The sequence below is a fragment of the Paecilomyces variotii genome (assembly GCF_004022145.1).
Source record: "Paecilomyces variotii strain CBS 101075 chromosome Unknown C8Q69scaffold_1, whole genome shotgun sequence".
NCBI lineage: Eukaryota > Fungi > Ascomycota > Eurotiomycetes > Eurotiales > Thermoascaceae > Paecilomyces > Paecilomyces variotii.
The window spans coordinates 632222-648767 of record NW_021167140.1 but is presented as its reverse complement, the minus strand read 5'-3'; the positions used below and the strand labels follow the sequence as shown (position 1 = coordinate 648767).

The 16546-nt window shown below is 48.1% G+C and overlaps 8 protein-coding genes across 8 annotated transcripts; 3 read left to right on the top strand and 5 right to left on the bottom strand.

Annotated features, from left to right (window-relative positions):
• Positions 1-105: 105 nt before the first annotated feature.
• On the bottom strand, positions 106-3013 carry C8Q69DRAFT_449561 (hypothetical protein). The gene is made up of 7 exons (XM_028629375.1): positions 2608-3013; positions 2501-2555; positions 1728-2407; positions 1075-1658; positions 908-1014; positions 566-855; positions 106-513 (listed from the first exon to the last, which is right to left on the bottom strand). The coding sequence occupies exons 1-7, from the start codon at positions 2696-2698 to the stop codon at positions 155-157; spliced, it is 2166 nt and encodes a 721-aa protein (XP_028488672.1). The 5' UTR covers positions 2699-3013; the 3' UTR covers positions 106-154.
• A 305-nt stretch (positions 3014-3318) lies between these two features.
• On the top strand, positions 3319-5586 carry C8Q69DRAFT_394464 (hypothetical protein; the record flags this gene model as incomplete). The annotated part of the gene is made up of 2 exons (XM_028627650.1): positions 3319-3638; positions 3738-5586. The coding sequence occupies 2 exons, from the start codon at positions 3319-3321 to the stop codon at positions 5584-5586; spliced, it is 2169 nt and encodes a 722-aa protein (XP_028488671.1).
• An 83-nt stretch (positions 5587-5669) lies between these two features.
• On the bottom strand, positions 5670-7167 carry C8Q69DRAFT_8762 (aldo-keto reductase). The gene is made up of 3 exons (XM_028634126.1): positions 7101-7167; positions 6683-6978; positions 5670-6597 (listed from the first exon to the last, which is right to left on the bottom strand). The coding sequence occupies exons 2-3, from the start codon at positions 6858-6860 to the stop codon at positions 5753-5755; spliced, it is 1023 nt and encodes a 340-aa protein (XP_028488670.1). The 5' UTR covers positions 6861-6978; positions 7101-7167; the 3' UTR covers positions 5670-5752.
• Positions 7168-8062: 895 nt separating this feature from the next.
• C8Q69DRAFT_449549 (hypothetical protein) lies at positions 8063-9645 on the top strand. Its single transcript, XM_028629374.1, has 3 exons — positions 8063-8219; positions 8340-8985; positions 9033-9645. The coding sequence occupies exons 2-3, from the start codon at positions 8367-8369 to the stop codon at positions 9401-9403; spliced, it is 990 nt and encodes a 329-aa protein (XP_028488669.1). The 5' UTR covers positions 8063-8219; positions 8340-8366; the 3' UTR covers positions 9404-9645.
• A 633-nt stretch (positions 9646-10278) lies between these two features.
• On the bottom strand, positions 10279-11571 carry C8Q69DRAFT_396566 (phosphopantothenate-cysteine ligase; the record flags this gene model as incomplete). Its single annotated transcript, XM_028627745.1, has 2 exons — positions 10279-11292; positions 11359-11571. The coding sequence occupies 2 exons, from the start codon at positions 11569-11571 to the stop codon at positions 10279-10281; spliced, it is 1227 nt and encodes a 408-aa protein (XP_028488668.1).
• Positions 11572-12327: 756 nt separating this feature from the next.
• C8Q69DRAFT_449541 (multidomain presynaptic cytomatrix related protein) lies at positions 12328-14411 on the bottom strand. The gene is made up of 7 exons (XM_028629373.1): positions 14026-14411; positions 13884-13959; positions 13810-13819; positions 13544-13740; positions 13397-13489; positions 12651-13343; positions 12328-12570 (listed from the first exon to the last, which is right to left on the bottom strand). The coding sequence occupies exons 1-7, from the start codon at positions 14113-14115 to the stop codon at positions 12455-12457; spliced, it is 1275 nt and encodes a 424-aa protein (XP_028488667.1). The 5' UTR covers positions 14116-14411; the 3' UTR covers positions 12328-12454.
• Positions 14394-14859, top strand: C8Q69DRAFT_449539 (hypothetical protein). The gene is made up of 2 exons (XM_028629372.1): positions 14394-14566; positions 14617-14859. The coding sequence occupies exons 1-2, from the start codon at positions 14453-14455 to the stop codon at positions 14794-14796; spliced, it is 294 nt and encodes a 97-aa protein (XP_028488666.1). The 5' UTR covers positions 14394-14452; the 3' UTR covers positions 14797-14859.
• An 87-nt stretch (positions 14860-14946) lies between these two features.
• Positions 14947-16339, bottom strand: C8Q69DRAFT_484104 (hypothetical protein; the record flags this gene model as incomplete). Its single annotated transcript, XM_028631754.1, has 3 exons — positions 14947-15270; positions 15332-16174; positions 16214-16339. The coding sequence occupies 3 exons, from the start codon at positions 16337-16339 to the stop codon at positions 14947-14949; spliced, it is 1293 nt and encodes a 430-aa protein (XP_028488665.1).
• Between the last annotated feature and the right edge of the window lie 207 nt (positions 16340-16546).

Genomic DNA, 16546 nt, shown 5'->3' with positions numbered 1-16546 from the left:
ACCGAATATGGTGATCATGTTCGATTAACCTAAGTTGAAAATTGTAATCACACGATGGGCAACTCCTTAATATCCTCCTCAGGAATTTATTAGGCATAAACAGATCTCGATTTAAGACACAATATCAATATATTACAAGATAACCAACGGCTACTTAGCTACTTAAAGTGGTCATCGGAAGCCGTCTGATAAGTTCGCTTACCTGGCGCATATCTGTCTCATCATATCGACCTGAGACTCCCGACAGTATAATGGAATTTTCTTCCCCTTTAGTTTCAGATCGGAACTTCTCGCACATCACCAAACCCAAGAAACAGTATTCACGACAGTGCCGTATGAACCCAATTTTCTTCCAAGGTTGTTCTTGCTGCAAGTCATATCGTCCTGCGAATTGTTCGTACACTGCATTGGCCATCCAGATCTTGTCCCAGTTCAAGAACCCCTTCTTGATAGATTGGATCAGGTGTGGTGATGAAATCGATGCTCGGAGGGTGAATAGGACAATATGGAGTGCTGTAGAGTCAGCGAAAATGGTAACCAAGCTTCCCTTGTTCATATTGCATACCAGACACGATGCAGAACATATTCAAGACACTCATATGTGAGAAGTCCGTAATGAGCCTGGTACCGAACTCCTCGTGGCACAAAGCTTCGACAGCAGAAGCTATAGATAATCTTGCATTCGGCGGCCTTGATGCGCGTTTGATTGCTTGGAAACACGTGTTCTGACACTCTGCCTGAAAACAGCTCTCAGGGTAGCACAACCCTAATTTGAGCTCACTGATCACGAAGCGTGGGGGTAAATTGTTGAATATTGCAAATGCAGAGTCGATCAGGAATATGTACGACATTGTCCTGCATGTCAGATTCAGTACATCCGCTTCACTATAAAAGTCCCCGGACGTACCGCATCAGTTCCTCTGTGACTACCCACCGTCCCCAGTCGAACTGACCAGGGTCATTCATCTCGAGCTGATCATGTGTAGCGAATTCGAAGCCGATATCCCTAGCGGCCTAAATGCAGGAATGTTATCTCGTGTTGAGAAACAGAAAGTGGATAGAGCGGGATCTTACAGTGACTAGAACAGTGAAACGTTGGTTTCTGATGCGCCTCTTTGCTTTGTCAGATCCATCCCAGTTTTGATATAAACACACGCAGTACGCTCCCTGGAGGGCTTGCAGTTTTTTGCGGCTCACAGGCCTGTTGCAGTCACATGAGTATGATCTGCTGCACTCGAAATCCAACAATGGACTCGTGAACACCAGTTCCTCAACAATATCGAACCAGAAGCCAGCGATTTTCCGATGAGCAATATCTGGAGACGTACATGCACCGAGAACCACCATAGGGCATAAGAGTTCTTCTGGAGCTGTCTCGGCATTAAATGTCGGCTTGTGGATAATGGGACAGTTTGGGTGCCATTGGGACCAAAACAAATTGAGAAAAAGTCGGATTCGAGCAGGCGAAAACAACTTCAGACAAAGTTCTTCTCTCACTGAAGACCATGATTGTGACCTACTGTGGCATTTTCCTGAAACCGTGCGCCTTAGACTGCTGATAATGGTGTGAGTCTTTTCAGATAGGGGGTCGAGTGAGTGGAGATCTGCAGTAGGTATTGGTGTCGATACCAAATTATGCGATTGGAACGCAGAAGAACCTTCCTCATCATATAGTTGTGAGTACCTAGTCGGATAAGGTAGTGTCAACATTAGAGGAGAATAATTACCCTGATCGAAGGTCTCGAAACCCCTCAGAAGTGACTCACAAGGAGGCTGGGGGCATCCTTCAGTATATCCAGCCATGAGGAAAGAGTCGCTATCATTCGTGTAGCCGTCTTGGGAGTAAGCAGACAGATTCATTTCCATAGACACCATGTAGTCAGTGATCGAATCGGATGTCTCTCCGCATTCAAACGCCTCAGCAATTCCGCTTGAGCTGGTGAAGTGCTCCAAGAATCTCAGACTTTGTAGTCTATTGAAGAACCGCGTTGACCCCGTATGATCTCTGTCATCTCCCAGACCTTTTAGATATGGCTCACTCTGAGCTAGTGTGGAACCCACAAAGAGCGTTTGAGATCCAGTTATTGGTTTGTCCAGAGGAAATCCTTCGTTGTTCGATGGATTAGATGAGTTGAAGATGTGGAAAGTCGACAACTCATCAAATAGCTGGAGTTCTTCAAGATCGCCGCCATCTACCATGTCAGTCAAGTTCTCGTACGTGCAAGAGGTCTGGCGCTGGATACAAGTGTCGCATGGAAACCCAAGATTACATGCTCTCTTGGATCTCCTACAACGATCACAAGCCGTTGGCCTCTTCCCGCGAGGTTGTTTTGGTCCTGCAGTTGGGATTCCAACCCCGTTCTTCTTTCGGATTTTGCATGTTGTTAGGTGGCGTGTCAAGGCGTCTCTATTGCTCAAGGTCACTTTCCACTTCGCGGACAAAATCAGGACATAGCTTTTTCCATGCTAGTATTGGGGGCGTCAACGAGATGGGACTTACCGGCGCTTAAAGGACGCGTCGCAAAATGAACACGTATAGGGAAATATATCCCCGTCTAGATTTGCCTATCAGTTAGACTGCTTTCAACGAACGATATACTGCCTTACGAGAAAGTATATGGCGTCGAAGATGCTCGCGACGTCGGAATGACTGGTGACAGATCGAGCAGAGGAAAGAGCGTACTTCTACTTCGGTCATTGTTTGCTGTGCATTGCCTTCTTGTCAGACGCCTTTGTAGGAAGATATTCTTGGGATAAGAAAGAACGTGGATGCCTCCCCTTTGATCTACGAGGTGGATTTTCGTTCTCCCCTTCTCCACCGCAATCCCCGCATTTCTGGGGGACTTCCAGAGCCATGTGCCGAAACTCACTGTATCACTACATCTTAAGGCTCCTGGGGAACAATACGAACTTTAGCGTTTGATCGTGAACTCCAATAGCCGATAGCAATTGCATCCCCTTGCCTAGGATATGCGTCATACACCCATATATTAATGCTACATCAATTCCGGATCTGTATCTGCCAGGGAAACTACATACCATTTGACTTTTGTTCCCTTTAGCATTGATGCGGGGACCCGAATGCCAGCCGTCTAAGATCATCATGATTGTAGGTACATTTTTTTGACTTACATTGTCCTGCCAATAACGTAGATTAAAATGCTATGGTCCATGAGACGATAGCTTGCCTAGACGGAATCAGCCGCAAACTGGCGACTTTCCCGATCGCCCGAAGCGGGAGTCCCGTTCGTCAATTGTCTGCTAACGAAGATCATCCAAAACCACGTTACCAATTTGAAGAGAACTCAAATACATCTAATGTCATCGTCATATGAATTATCTATACCAGAAGCTGATAGTGCTACCCAAGGAGATCGCATTTCCAAGCGACCCAAGCTGCGCAAAGGCACTTTTAGCTGCTGGGAATGCAAGCGTCGCAAGACGCGCTGTGAGTTCAGGCCGAAAGCCAGCTCTATCTGTCTCTCCTGCCAGCGCCGTGACCTGCCATGTATAAGCCAGGAATTTCCCGAACCAGGCGATAATGGGTTCGAAGAAGTCGAAAAACGCATCGTCCATGTTGAGGGCTTAGTGAGCCAGCTCACTCGACAAAGATCAGCCCGCCTTTCTCGAGATCGTCTGTCTCAGCAGCTGACAGGATCGGAAAGATCTGTCCGTGGGGAGACCTCAGGAGGGATATTGACAACAGGCACACTTGGGAACGATTTCCAGCTCTCGAGTGGTGTGAACAATAGACTGCCGCTGTATTCGTCGCCATCGGCCCCTCAGGATGCGCTATCTATATGTCGGTCGCTCAGCGGCTACCTGCACTCGATACTTTCACATGAGAATAGGATTTCGGTCGTCCTTGGTCACAGGAAATCATTTAGTTTATCTTTCCAAGTCCCCAAGGAGACTTCGCAGCAAAGAAACTTGTGTACAACGGACACGCAAGAGTTGGTCCAGCTTTCTCAGCTGCCACCGTTGACATCGCATCCAGTCTTCTTCGCCCGCAAGTTTATACAACTAGCAATCTGTCTGCATCAGCTAGACAGTATCACGTCCACTCAGCTGGGACTGCAATTTAACGAGTCCACATGTGATTCAGCGCGACGCTACATCGAGATTGCGTCCAGCTATGTCACTTCTAAAGATTCGCTGGTGAACTCCGTAGAGGGCGTGGAAACCCTCATCCTAGAAGCACGCTACTATATCGCTGTTGGTGAACTACGCCTGGCGTGGCTTGTGTTCCGTCGTGCTCTGGGAATTGCGCAGCTCATGCGCCTCCCTCAACTGGCCCAGTCGAAGGCTGGACGTGCGGAATTCATGTGGTTCCGCCTTACATACAGCGAGCGCTTTTTATCACTGATGCTTGGCCTTCCACTTACTACTGATGACGACGTTTGGTCAATGAAGCAGTTGCTGGCAGCCCACCCACCATTCGAAAAATTGGAGCGCACGCACTTCCTTATCGCGGGACGCATCATTTCACGAAACTTGCGCATCCAAACTCATTGGGGTAGCCCCAAGGATGGTTCAAATGAGGAATACAAAGAGACACAAGATATTGATCACGAGTTGAAGCATGCCACTCGAATTATGCCAGTGAGCTGGTGGGTAACCCCAGCTCTGAATCCTGGCGTGACAGATGCGGAAGTAATGGAAGTGACCAGCAAGCTCCTTGCGCAAATGCATCAATATTACCTTCTCGTTTTAACGCATCAGCCATACCTTTTGCGTAGCCTTCTTGGGATCTCGATGATGGAGGAGTCAGAGTCTAGTCGCCATTATATCGATTATACATACAGCAAACTTGCCATCCTCTCCGCCAGTCGTGAGATACTTTCTCGTTTCATGCTAGCTCGACATTTTCTCCGTGAAACAGCATTCCGTGGCCTTGATGATAAGGCATACACAGCTTCAGTGGCCCTTCTTTTGACACATCTCGATGGACACCGTTTAGGGCAAGCAAATGTCTTTGAGCACCAGCGATCCCAGGATTTGGGTGTCATTCACAATGTGATTCATTTCATGGATAAGCTATCGCCTGATTCCGACTTTCAATTCAAGGGTCCTTCGATTCAAGTGTTGAAGCGTCTCGTGGATATCGAGGCTGATGCAGCGGACGGGGTAAGCTATATCGCACGTGGTGGACAAGATACCATCCTGCAGGACGATCACACGGACAATGATTATTTCCAGTTATCATTTCCTTACTTTGGAACGATGAGCCTTGTGCGAAAGGAGCAGTTCGATTCTTCTCATTTTAGCCGGGAGACGGATTATGTGCCCATGGCGGTTACTTCTCGCCGGCTAACAAACGCGTACAGCACCGGCTTCAATCGAAATATGGACGCTAATGTCCTAGCTGCAGCTCCTGGTGCTGATACTGAAGCTTTTATCTCTAGCTTTCACTCAGAGCAGCCGTCACTGGCCTATGTGACAGAAAATTTAGACAATGCCCGGGCATCATCCTCATTCCCAGCATCTGACTTTCAAAACATTTCAGATCCCGCCATCTACACTAGTCTGGGTATATCACCATTGGGATATCAAGTGAATGAAGACTACTTCAATATCGAAAATTGATTGAGCTAGGCTCCAATATAGATGACTACATAATGAGTGGGTTCGGCATTTTGGCAAGCATTGCTCTCCTCCGCAAGATCTATCATTCTATCTAGCATTGAAGGTGCACTAGAACGAGAAATAATATGGGATTTCCCTATATTGCACATTTTCTAATCATAAACAACTACAGGGGCGGAGTGTCAGCGAATTCGAAGCCAAACATGGCCTGAACTCGTCCGCCCACAATAGACCCCGCTAGTTGGCGAATCGACTTCTCCTCTGCCTGTGACAAGGGCACCGAAAGACTCCTTAGATTCTCTTCCAAGCGGTCAACTCTCTTCGTCCCTGGAATCGCAAAAATGTCACCCCCCTGCGCGAGCACCCACGCAAGAGCCAACTGTGCTGTGGTAATCCCCTTCGCCTTTGCAATTTCCGAGATCTTGTCGACTATCGCCACGTTCTTCTCCACGTTTTCCTCACGGAGCCAGGGGAGTATGCCGCGCAAATCTCCAGGCTTAGTGACATCCTCGCGCTTTCGGATCGTACCACTGAGGAGGCCATTACCCAACGGACTGTAGGCGACAATAGCAACGCCAAGCTCGCGCGCGGTCTGAAGCAATCCGTTTCGCTCAATGTCCGTGCAGAATATGCTATATTCAACCTGCACGCAAGAGACCGGGTGGACAGCATGCGCACGACGCAGGGAATCTGCACTGCACTCGCTAAGCCCTATATGCTTGATCTTTCCTGCCTTCTTCAGTTCTACCATTGCCTCCATCGTCTTCTCGATTGGTGTAACTTCATCCAGACGGTGGACGTAATATAAATCAACGAAAGGTAAACGGAGTCTGCCTAGAGACTTTTCGATGGCTTGGCGGCAGTACTCCGGCGATGAATCGATATGCAGTCCTCCCTCTGGAGTATGGCCCCTGAAGCCAAACTTCGTGGCAAGGAAAATATGCTCCCGCTTTCCAGGATTCGCAGCGAACCATTTCCCGAGTAGGTCCTCGGAGTCAGCGTACTTGTCGGCTGAAGAGTGAAGATATCAGTACGATGGTCCATATATTGATTTAATCTGTCCTAATCAAGAAGGATAGCGGATAAGTCAACTTACCAGTATCCCAGAAGATTTCACCCCTTTTGTACGCCTCGTCCAGAAAAGCAAAACGCTCATCATCTGGAGGCGAAGGACCGTACATACCGCTAGCACTCATGAGACCTAGACCGAGGCGTGGAAGCTCAGGTCCATTCTTTCCCAGTGGACGGCTATCCAATTTCTTGATCGAGGACATGTTTGATTTGTTTCTTGTGAGAATGATTTCTTGAGTGAGAAGTGTCTGTTTTTTCGAAGATCAGGAAAGATGGATTTGATGCTTCAGCAATAACCAGGTCAATATGCTGCATTTATATCTACAGAATCTTATCAGTCAATCATCCACAAGTCGGACTTTCCGGCGGACGAGAAATTGGTATTAATTATTCGTCCATCATCCAGACTGTCCACGAGACGTGGTTCCTTAAAGGGGCCCTACTACATGCTCTCCAGGACAAGTGCCGCCTTGAAAAGACAACGATTGACAGGATCAGTGTCCATGTTTGTAATTCAGTAATTACTGTTAATAACAAAGGCCAAATCGTCCAGTAAAGTTGCATTTCTCCGTTTCAACGCCTTGCCGGTCACTTGAACTATTTAGTTCCGCCGATGATTTCCGCCGTTATCTCCGCCGATTATCTCCGTCCTATCTAGGCCGGGTTGAGTCGGTATTTGCCTACTCTATAGTACTCTGCTACTGTTCACTTCTTCCAGTGGATAAATCATGAAATAGAAGACAGGGTCATAAAGTCCGTTGGCAACATCCGTTGATAGGTAAAGGAATGGGAAGAACAGCCGGAATGTCTGAAGTGAACACTAGCATAGTAAACGAGTATCATAAACGATACCAGGGCTCGAAGTGTGTTGAATACCTAATAGAATGGCATGGAAGCATAGTCTGATTTGGATCCCCTTGAATTACTTGCTTGATTCTAGTTACAGGGGGATTTGAACCCGCGTTTATATTTGGCATACAAAGAACTGGCAACCCAGTAGGTTCTATCCAATATGTAGGACTCAAAGAACCTGCCGCAAATAGATGATTGATAGATCACCTGGCGTTCGCTTTGTACGCCAACAGAATGAGGGCAAAATGCATTCATGACCAGGTATTCAGGCATTGCCAATCTGTCAGATCCCGCGGCTTCTGTTGGAGCGAGCTGCAAACCTGCTGAGTTCCGCTGCTGCTTCCCTATAACTCCAGCATATGCCTATTAACCTGTTATACAAAACGCTAAATCAAATAGGTCAATATGGTTTGAGCATTTCACATTGGAAGGTTAGATGGGCATATAGCTCGCCGAGCTGATACCCGGGTTAGATTGTAAATCCGAGCATGGTTCAAGCGGGGCTTTTGAAAGGCGGGAAAAAACGGCAGTAGGTACTTATTTCGAACGACGCCGAGCTTTTTTGACCTGCCGCCACTCGGCCAATAAGTAGGACTGACAGATGAGGAATTAAATTCTTTGATGGTCAAATTCTATGATGGTCAAATTCTACTACTACTAATACTACTACTACGCCGAGCTTTTTGGAACCACGATGAGCTTGCGGGCATGTAGGTACCTAACTAGGCAGGCCCTTAGGTTCTGCACTTACACATATCCAACCCTTTTTCTTTCCCGATTATCTTTGTGGTGCCTTCTTCCTTCCTCTTCTTCATTGCTAACTCAGGTAGCGTCAAGAGTTGAACAGCACTACAACTATGGATCAGCCAACACACGTTATCGATCCAGAGGGCGAAGTGATCTTAATACTGCGAAACGCCAATCTTCCTTTTGCAGACTGGTTCTACGGAGCTTTTTCTAAGCTGAAGCTTGATGTCCAGGACAAGAGTCAGGAAACTCTGAAAGAAAAGAGCTTCTGTATCCAGGCGTCCGCAAAGCATTTAGTACTCGCCTCTCCTGTTTTCAAACAGATCCTCACTGGGGGTTGGAAAGAGAGTGTCACTTATCTTCAGAAAGGCTCTGTCGAAATTACCACCGAGGGTTGGGACATTGAAGCACTTCTAATCTTGCTCAGAATTATGCACTGTCAAACCCATCACGTACCCCGAAAATTAACTCTTGAAATGTTTGCTAAAGTCACTGTCCTAGCAGACTATTATGGATGCAAGGAAACTATAGGATTCTTTGCAGATACGTGGATCGAGTCCTTAAAGGAAGTGCCTCCCGCGACTTATTGTCGAGACTTGATCTTATGGTTATGGATTTCGTATTACATGAGGCTCCCTGATGAATTCCAAAAAGTTTCCTCGATAGCAATATCGCAGGGAAATGGTTTGATTGATAATCTCGGGCTTCCGATCCCTCACAAAGTTCTCGGTAGGATGAACACACCCTTGACATTGACTATCCTCTAACGATGTTAGAAAAAATCGATAGCAACAGACAGCAAGCCATCAACAATATTATCATACTGCTTCAAGAGAAACGCGAGGCCCTTCTCAGCGGCAGTCAAAGCTGTTCTTTTGAGTGCAGTTCAATCATGTATGGAGCTCTCACAAAGCAAATGCAGTCAAACGGTCTACTTTCACCGGTCCCAGTGGCTCCTTTTCTCAATTTGAATTACGAAGGACTTGTGTGGAAGTTGCGATCCTTCAAATCACCAGAATGGTATTCTCCAGGCTCGGATTATCCCTATCGCAAACCCACTCTGCACTCCTGTCCGCAGTCCACGTTTAAATCCCTATTTGGCACGTTGAACAATACTGTTGGAGGTCTTAATCTGGATGATTTCTAAAGACATGAAGTATCCAGTTTCTATATCCTAGGAAAGCTCACTGTGTCATTGAAAGGCCGATGTCTTTACCGGCCTTTTCCTACCGAGTGGATATTAGTTCGTGTTTGCGATGCCTGTGTTGTGAAATTTTCCTTACGGAGACCTCAGTTGTTGTATCTTTGACCTAAGGGAATGTTCAATAAGCTCAGCAGATATCAAGCCTACATCAAATATACATTTTCCAACATTTCCGCTCTCGGGAGAAAGCTTTTATTTATTACTAGATTCCAGAAGGCAGGCGCATGAATGTAAAAATCTCTAAGAAGGGACAATATCTTGATCGAATTGATATATCTTTGTCCTCTATCCGCACCAGACGGATATTATTATAGTCGATTTGTCGGCGCTCGCGGCTTCAAAAGAGGCGAGTTGTACCCTAAATAGCACCCCTGAGAACGATACAGAAAATACCCACGGTAGAAAGTCCCTGAGGGATACATATCCTTGTTCGAGTCTATCTGGGGAGTATATCCGTCTTTGCATTCGATCGTTCAATCAAGATTTCGCATAGAACTTCTGACTGGCGAATCAAGAAGTATTAACTAGTTAACTAGTCAAATGTAATCAATTTCCACCTTCTATCTATTGGATAAGTTTTGGAAAGCTACCCTGGGAATATGACGAGGTATAACGATCACTGAGATATCCGAAAGTATCTATATATGTAGTACCAATGTGCTAAAAATATATATATTTTTCCCAAAAATACACACGTCACACGAAATTGACGATTAGGAACGACGGGGAAGGTACACGCTATCAGCACAATTGAGGATTATCATATCGACATCCTCAATTTCAAATCAGCTCACGCGAATATCCATGCCCTGCTGTTCCTATGCTGTTCCGGACTTAGCCTTCTTCTTTATCATTTCAGAGTGCATCCTGACCAATTCAGGGATGATCAGGCTCTCGATTTCCATCTGGTGGTCACCAGGGGCTGTTCCCCCTTCTCTCTGATCCGCATCCGCTCCCGTCCCCTCAGTTTGCACCGGTGGCTCTTCCGTAGCTGCATTGGGTTCCTTTCCCTCTGCCAATCCGACCTGGTTCTCAACACCAGAGATACTCTTACTCCTCTTCGACTTCGGAACGCGAATCCATCGTTCTCGAGGTTCGTCAGGAGTGACGAAGACCACTTCCCACTTCCTGGTGGAGAGAAGGTTACCGATAACAAGGTGGTGCGAGTATCGCTGCAGCGCAGTTCGTGCTTTGTTCACGAGCAGACTCGGGTCTGTCTCCAGCTTAAATGAGACGATCATGCTTCCATCAGGTGCCCAGCCGTCGACAAGGCGGTGGAGGAACTTCGGGACCGGGTCAAGATCAATGACGAGCTTCTTTCCGTTCCTGGATGGCTGGGACTCGTTCTCGCCGGTGTAGATCTGATCTTCAGAAATAACGGGCACCTCAGATGATTGAATCTTGTGTTCTGCCATCCGGTCGCGCGGGATGAAGAAATCGCTGACGGCTGCAGCGAGATAGAAAAGGGCATTTGGGCCCAGTGGCCGCATCAGTATTGCCAGAGAACGCAGCTCAAACAGGTAGTCTGTCACAGTGGTGAAAGGCAGGAGAAGCAGGCGGTTGTTCTGTTTCGCATAACGATACTTGCGCAGAACATCGCGCATCTCATCCTGATACTCGCTGCGCACGACAATGGGACCATTGTTGTTGTCCCCACTGGTAGTTGAAGGCGTCGCCTCTTCCATGAAATCGAGAAAACAGTTCGTTGAGTGACTGTAATGCCTCGAATATGGCAGGAGACTGAACTGCCGGTGAAAGAAGATCACTGCGTAGCCTGCTTCCAGGAAGTACTCTGCTGAGGTTGCTCCTCGAGTACCGGCACTGAAGTTGTCCTGCTCATATCTGTAAGTTGCTGTAGAAATCTTCTTGCAAGTCATCATGATCAATTAATAGCTTACAATAAAGCGGACCGTTTGCGTCTCCAAGGGAACTGTCGTTCCACCAGAGGTCACAAGCACCACTCGTCGATTCGATTCGACATGATACTCAATGAAAGCTCGCGCAAGAGCTTCGTGCTTCTGGAGAGACTTGGGTGGCGGATACTTGCTGAAGTAGGCCGACTCCATCTCAGCGGGAGACTTTTCCTCCACCTGCTGAGGATTGGAGGTCATTGTGGGGTAAAAGTAGATGTATCGGCGATATTTGACTCAACAACCAAGGTAACGATCTCGATCAATTGAGTTCAGGAACCGCACTCTGAAATGCAGGACAGATGCCGGTAAACTGTGGATGCCTTGCAACCCAGGAACGCAGATGGCAGAGAGAGAAAAGAAATGTTGATGCCTGGAAGATCTGTCCCCAATAATTCTCCGTCCAGGATCGGCGATTGATCCTAACCCGCAGATATTTGAAATATGAAGAACCCGATAAGCCGATAAAGCTCCCACTGGATATTCCCCAGGATGCCACAAATTCTATGAAGACAGTATCCGAAAATATATCAAACGATCCCGTTCGGATACGCTAGTGATATAGAGTTGTGGAGGGGCACCTAGATACGGATGGCTGAGACTATCCCGATCATTTTGCTGGATGATGACCTTGGGGAGGGTATAACCGTTTGAAGTAGAGCAATACCAATGAGGGTAGCACGAAGTAATCGATTATAGATCAGGATCGGGAGTCAAGACACATTGAAGCAACCGGAGTAATCAGTCGGCGGGACAATTTGCAAGAGCCGAGGGTGTTTTGCTCTTTTCGGTCATTCTGCTCGGTCGCCGCTTCGGGAATCGCGCGATTCTTGACGTCAGCCGGCGTTTGCCGCGGGATCAGTCACGTGTGAATCTCCGGCTTGTGGCCTCAGGCTGTACATCCTTTGAGCCGAACGCGAACAGAAGACTAGGTACCTAGTTCTACATGTTCAAAAACTCGGTGTATTGGGAGAGGTGTATTCTGCATTATTATCTACTAATTAACTATCATGATATACCAGAAAAAAATAAAGTAAGAATAGATTGTCGCTCTCAAGAGCTGCCATACAAACAGCCTCCTTGTCTAGAGGTAGCGACTTCGTAAGGCTTGGCTGATGGTGCTCATCCGGCTGGCCATGCCACCGTGCTGCATGTTGCTTAGAAGAGCTTCCTCTAAAGCTGACTGTGTGACACTCGCATCTATGTCAAACGTAGTAGTCAGCATCCATATACTCTGCAGAAACAGAGAGTATCGTTCAAGAATATAGGTAACCACTTACCGTCCAAATCGCTGAAACTGCTTCCCATGCTAGGTGTATCACTGGCTTCATTGGCCGCTGCGGCCCGGCGACGAGGACTGAGATGCGCAGCACGCTGAGGACTTAGTGCTCCTAGAGCATAACTTGATCGCCGGCGGCCCTCCTGCGGCATACCAACCGCAACACCCGAGCTAGCAGAGCTAGCGGACGACATCATAGTGGTTTGCTTCGACAGTGGTACATGTTCTGTCGTCTCTCTCCGCTGTGCTCCAGGATGTTGATGTTGCTCTAGGCGCAGAGTTGCATTGAGATCACTCCTCTGTGCTTCTCGAGATCCCGGCTCACTCCCACGCGGAAGAGGCAGGAAAGCGGGGGAATCATCCTCGTCGTCTTCCTCGTCGTCTCTCAGACCGGCCCTGTGGATCGAAAATTTACCAAATCGTTTAAATCCAGGAGCTCTCCTACTTGAGGTCTCGTCATCGGAGTCTGATTCTTCTTCCGAGGACGATGTCAAGCTATCTTCCTCGGGAACAGGCGACTCTCGTGGCGGAGCTCCTGTCCCTTGTTCTCGTCTGGTGTTGGACGGCCCTCTGCCTCCAGATCCCGGCCTTTGTGTCCTGGCTGCAGCTGATAGAGCATCTCGCGGAGACGGCTCCCTAGCCGACTTGACCTGCGTCACAGTGGTCGCTGAGCTTGTCCGAGGAAGAACGGAAACTGCAAACCTGTCAGCAAGGATAATTATCAAGAACATGTAGGATAGAACCCACTCCTATTCCGAGTTGCCGTAACTGGGCTACTCTCAGCTCGTGGGATACTGATATCTTTCGTCTGGACCGCCAATCTGGACGGCACTCGCGATCCTTTTTAAGCAGTTAGTATAGAAACAAGAACACTCCCTACATAGGACAACTGACCACCACTACCAATACGTTTCATCCCTTGTCCTCCCAATGCAGTACTTTCAGACACCGATCCTGGGGCAGGGGAAGATGAAGTCGAATGTGTAGTACCCACTCGTCTCATCTGCGCCCGAACCTGAGACAGCTGCCGATCATACAGCCATGCGGCCTGCTGGAGAAGGAAAGGAAGAGTGACATCAAAACTCTCTGCGCTATAGAGATCATTAGAAACAGTTCACATCCACATCTTCAACCCTAAAACTCAAAAGGGCAGTTAATACAGTGCTTTCCCTATAAAAACCAGTTAGCCACGCCATCACGCAAAAACAATATAAAGAGAACGAGGGCTGTTTACAATCTATATCATCTCCCTTCGATGGCCGAGAAAGGATCTCCCAAAGAGCACGATCCTTGGTAGCATTCCATTCCACCTGAATACAGGATACATTAGTCTCTTCACCCACCTGCTGTGCATACCAGATAGAAGGCCAACCTACAGGTAGAGGATCGACAAAGTCGCCTCTGGGAAAAGGCAGACGAATAAAAACTGTGAAATGGACATCAGGCCCTTTAGTCTGCGGAGACATATTTTGCCAGATCGTATCAAATCAGATCGCAAAGTCAGCGAGCGGCGTTTTGATTAAATAGACAAGATAAAACAATGTAAAGTCGACACGATAGCAAGCGGAGGCCAGGCCGGAAACAGAGACCGCCAGTTACTCGTAAGAGAGTCGAGTCCTCGAGACCAAGGCCAGCCTGGCTTATTGGAGGTATATGCTAGATAGCCAGGTTTGTCCCGAGAGTTGATGAGGAATTACAGTTCTGATTTGACTAGTTCTCTGATCAACATCGCAAACAGAAGGTCCAGGAGTCGAGAGGCTTGGGAGAGGTCTTGACGGGAGCTTCTGTGATCGCCATCCAATAATGCGGAGGCGGGGAATCGGGTGCGTGGCTGTAGTCACTTTATCGTGGCAACGGTCGGGCCAGCCTCTGGCCCTCCAGCTAGTCACCACCCATCGGGTAAATGCCACGCAAAAAGTGAGACACAACCACACACAGCTTGCCGCAGTACTTATCGATACAACTAGCGCCAGTCAACGGTGCCCATAGATATCGAGTTTCCCAGTCCAGTCAAGATTTTAGTGCGACTCCTGACAAGAGAAATAAGCCGTGGACAGTGCGAAACTAGCACGCAACAGAGCTATGCTAGTTATCGATATCAATATCGCTGGCCCAGAAAGACACGATATCGTGATATCAGCAACTAGAACTCTGAGATACATCAGGTCGTCATAATCAAAGGTATACGGAGACAGCATGGTATAAAGAGATCTCGAAATATCTACAGTTGAATTTGTTATAATGATCATGACGCTAATTAGTATACAGGTTCCCCCGAGAACCACGAGGGCCTTCATCTACAACCCCCAGTCGACCTTGCGACATGTACCCATCCTTTTGATGGTGTTGTTGATCCGGTCACTCATCCACGCGGACTGTGCGCCGACACTACTCGTGCCTAGCTTCGGCGTCTTCGACGTGTAGCACCGGTCATCGCGCCAGCTGTACTGGAAGCAGTGCAGGTCTTTCTGACACCGAGTCTTGCAGTTTTCCAAGGAACCCGACGTTGGATGTTCGTCGCCAGACAGATTATCCCAGTCACTACGCGGGTTCGCGAGCTCGATCTGGTAATGTATGACTTCTCTGAAGATATCGCTGTGCAGGAGCAGCGCATCGTTTGTCTAGTGCCAACATTAGTATTGGCTCCGGGATCTACGTGTCTGCGGGTTGGAGGAAACTCACTTTTCGATAGCGATTCTGCTCGAACCGCCACATAAACTCAATCTCCTCAGGAGACATATGGTGATAACCGACCGCAGGGAAACACCAAGGTTTCCTGTAGAAGTCGGTGGTGAGCGTGTCCACTTCGGCCAGCCTCGAATTTTGCAACAACGGCCAGGTAAAGCGCAGTGGGACGCCAGCGTCTGCCAATACCTTGCCTAGCACACAGTCACCCGCCCAGTGGATATTGACGAACTCATCCAGCTCCGCTGCATGTGCTGCGCGTTGTTCGGACGCTCTCCGCATCGCAGGATTAGACAGCATGAATCCAGACCCACCGTGAGCAAAGATCACGTCGGCTATCTGGGTCTCCGTTCCAAGATAGTGCGGCTGTCTCGCATCGAATTTTGACAGCCATTGCATGAGATTGGACCAGAATATGTACGTGTCGGCTTCCATAAACACATACCACTTCGCATCCGGTTTTGCGCTGAGCGCTTCATCGACCATAGGCAAAAACTTCCACTTGTCAAGTTTCCAGCCTGGATTATTGGGCTTGCCCGTTGGTGTGTTGGCATCATCTCTCAGATCGAACGGTCTCAAGCCTTGCCTGCCCTGTTTTTGTAATCTGTTGTATATTTCAAAATCCGGGTTCGTCTGTTTTACGATCGGGTCGACATTGCGTAGCACATCGTGGACATGGACTCCGGCCACGTCTTCCTCGAAATCGGAGAAAATCACGTAGTTGGGAATGCACTTCAGGGTCGTGTTGAAGTGCACCGGCAGCTTCTCCATTGCCTCTGTGACTCCGGTTTTCACGACCACCAAGACATTTTCAATACCCGGTAGAGGTGGGCAGCGGATCTCATCATCGGAGTCGTGGTGACCCTGCTGGTCTAGAACCAGAGTCTGGGAGAAGAAGGCACGCGGAAGCGAACGGATGGCGAAAAGATAGTAGAGGAAAAGGCATCCTAGAAACGGTGAAGCGAGTGGAATCCAACGACGGGAACGGCGCCGTAGGGAGTACATATGTACTTTGTGAAGGACTGACTGGGGAAAAGGGCGTTACGGTTGAGAGAAAAGAGCCGATGACACAGTGAGACAAGCTCTGAGTCCACCGGATATCATCTTCGTTGCATATATGTTTGTCCAGGCGACGCAGCAGGATACCGATCGTCTCGATCGACCGGCCCTCCAATGTATTTAAACCACGCTGTCCCTGATCCGCTGCTCAAC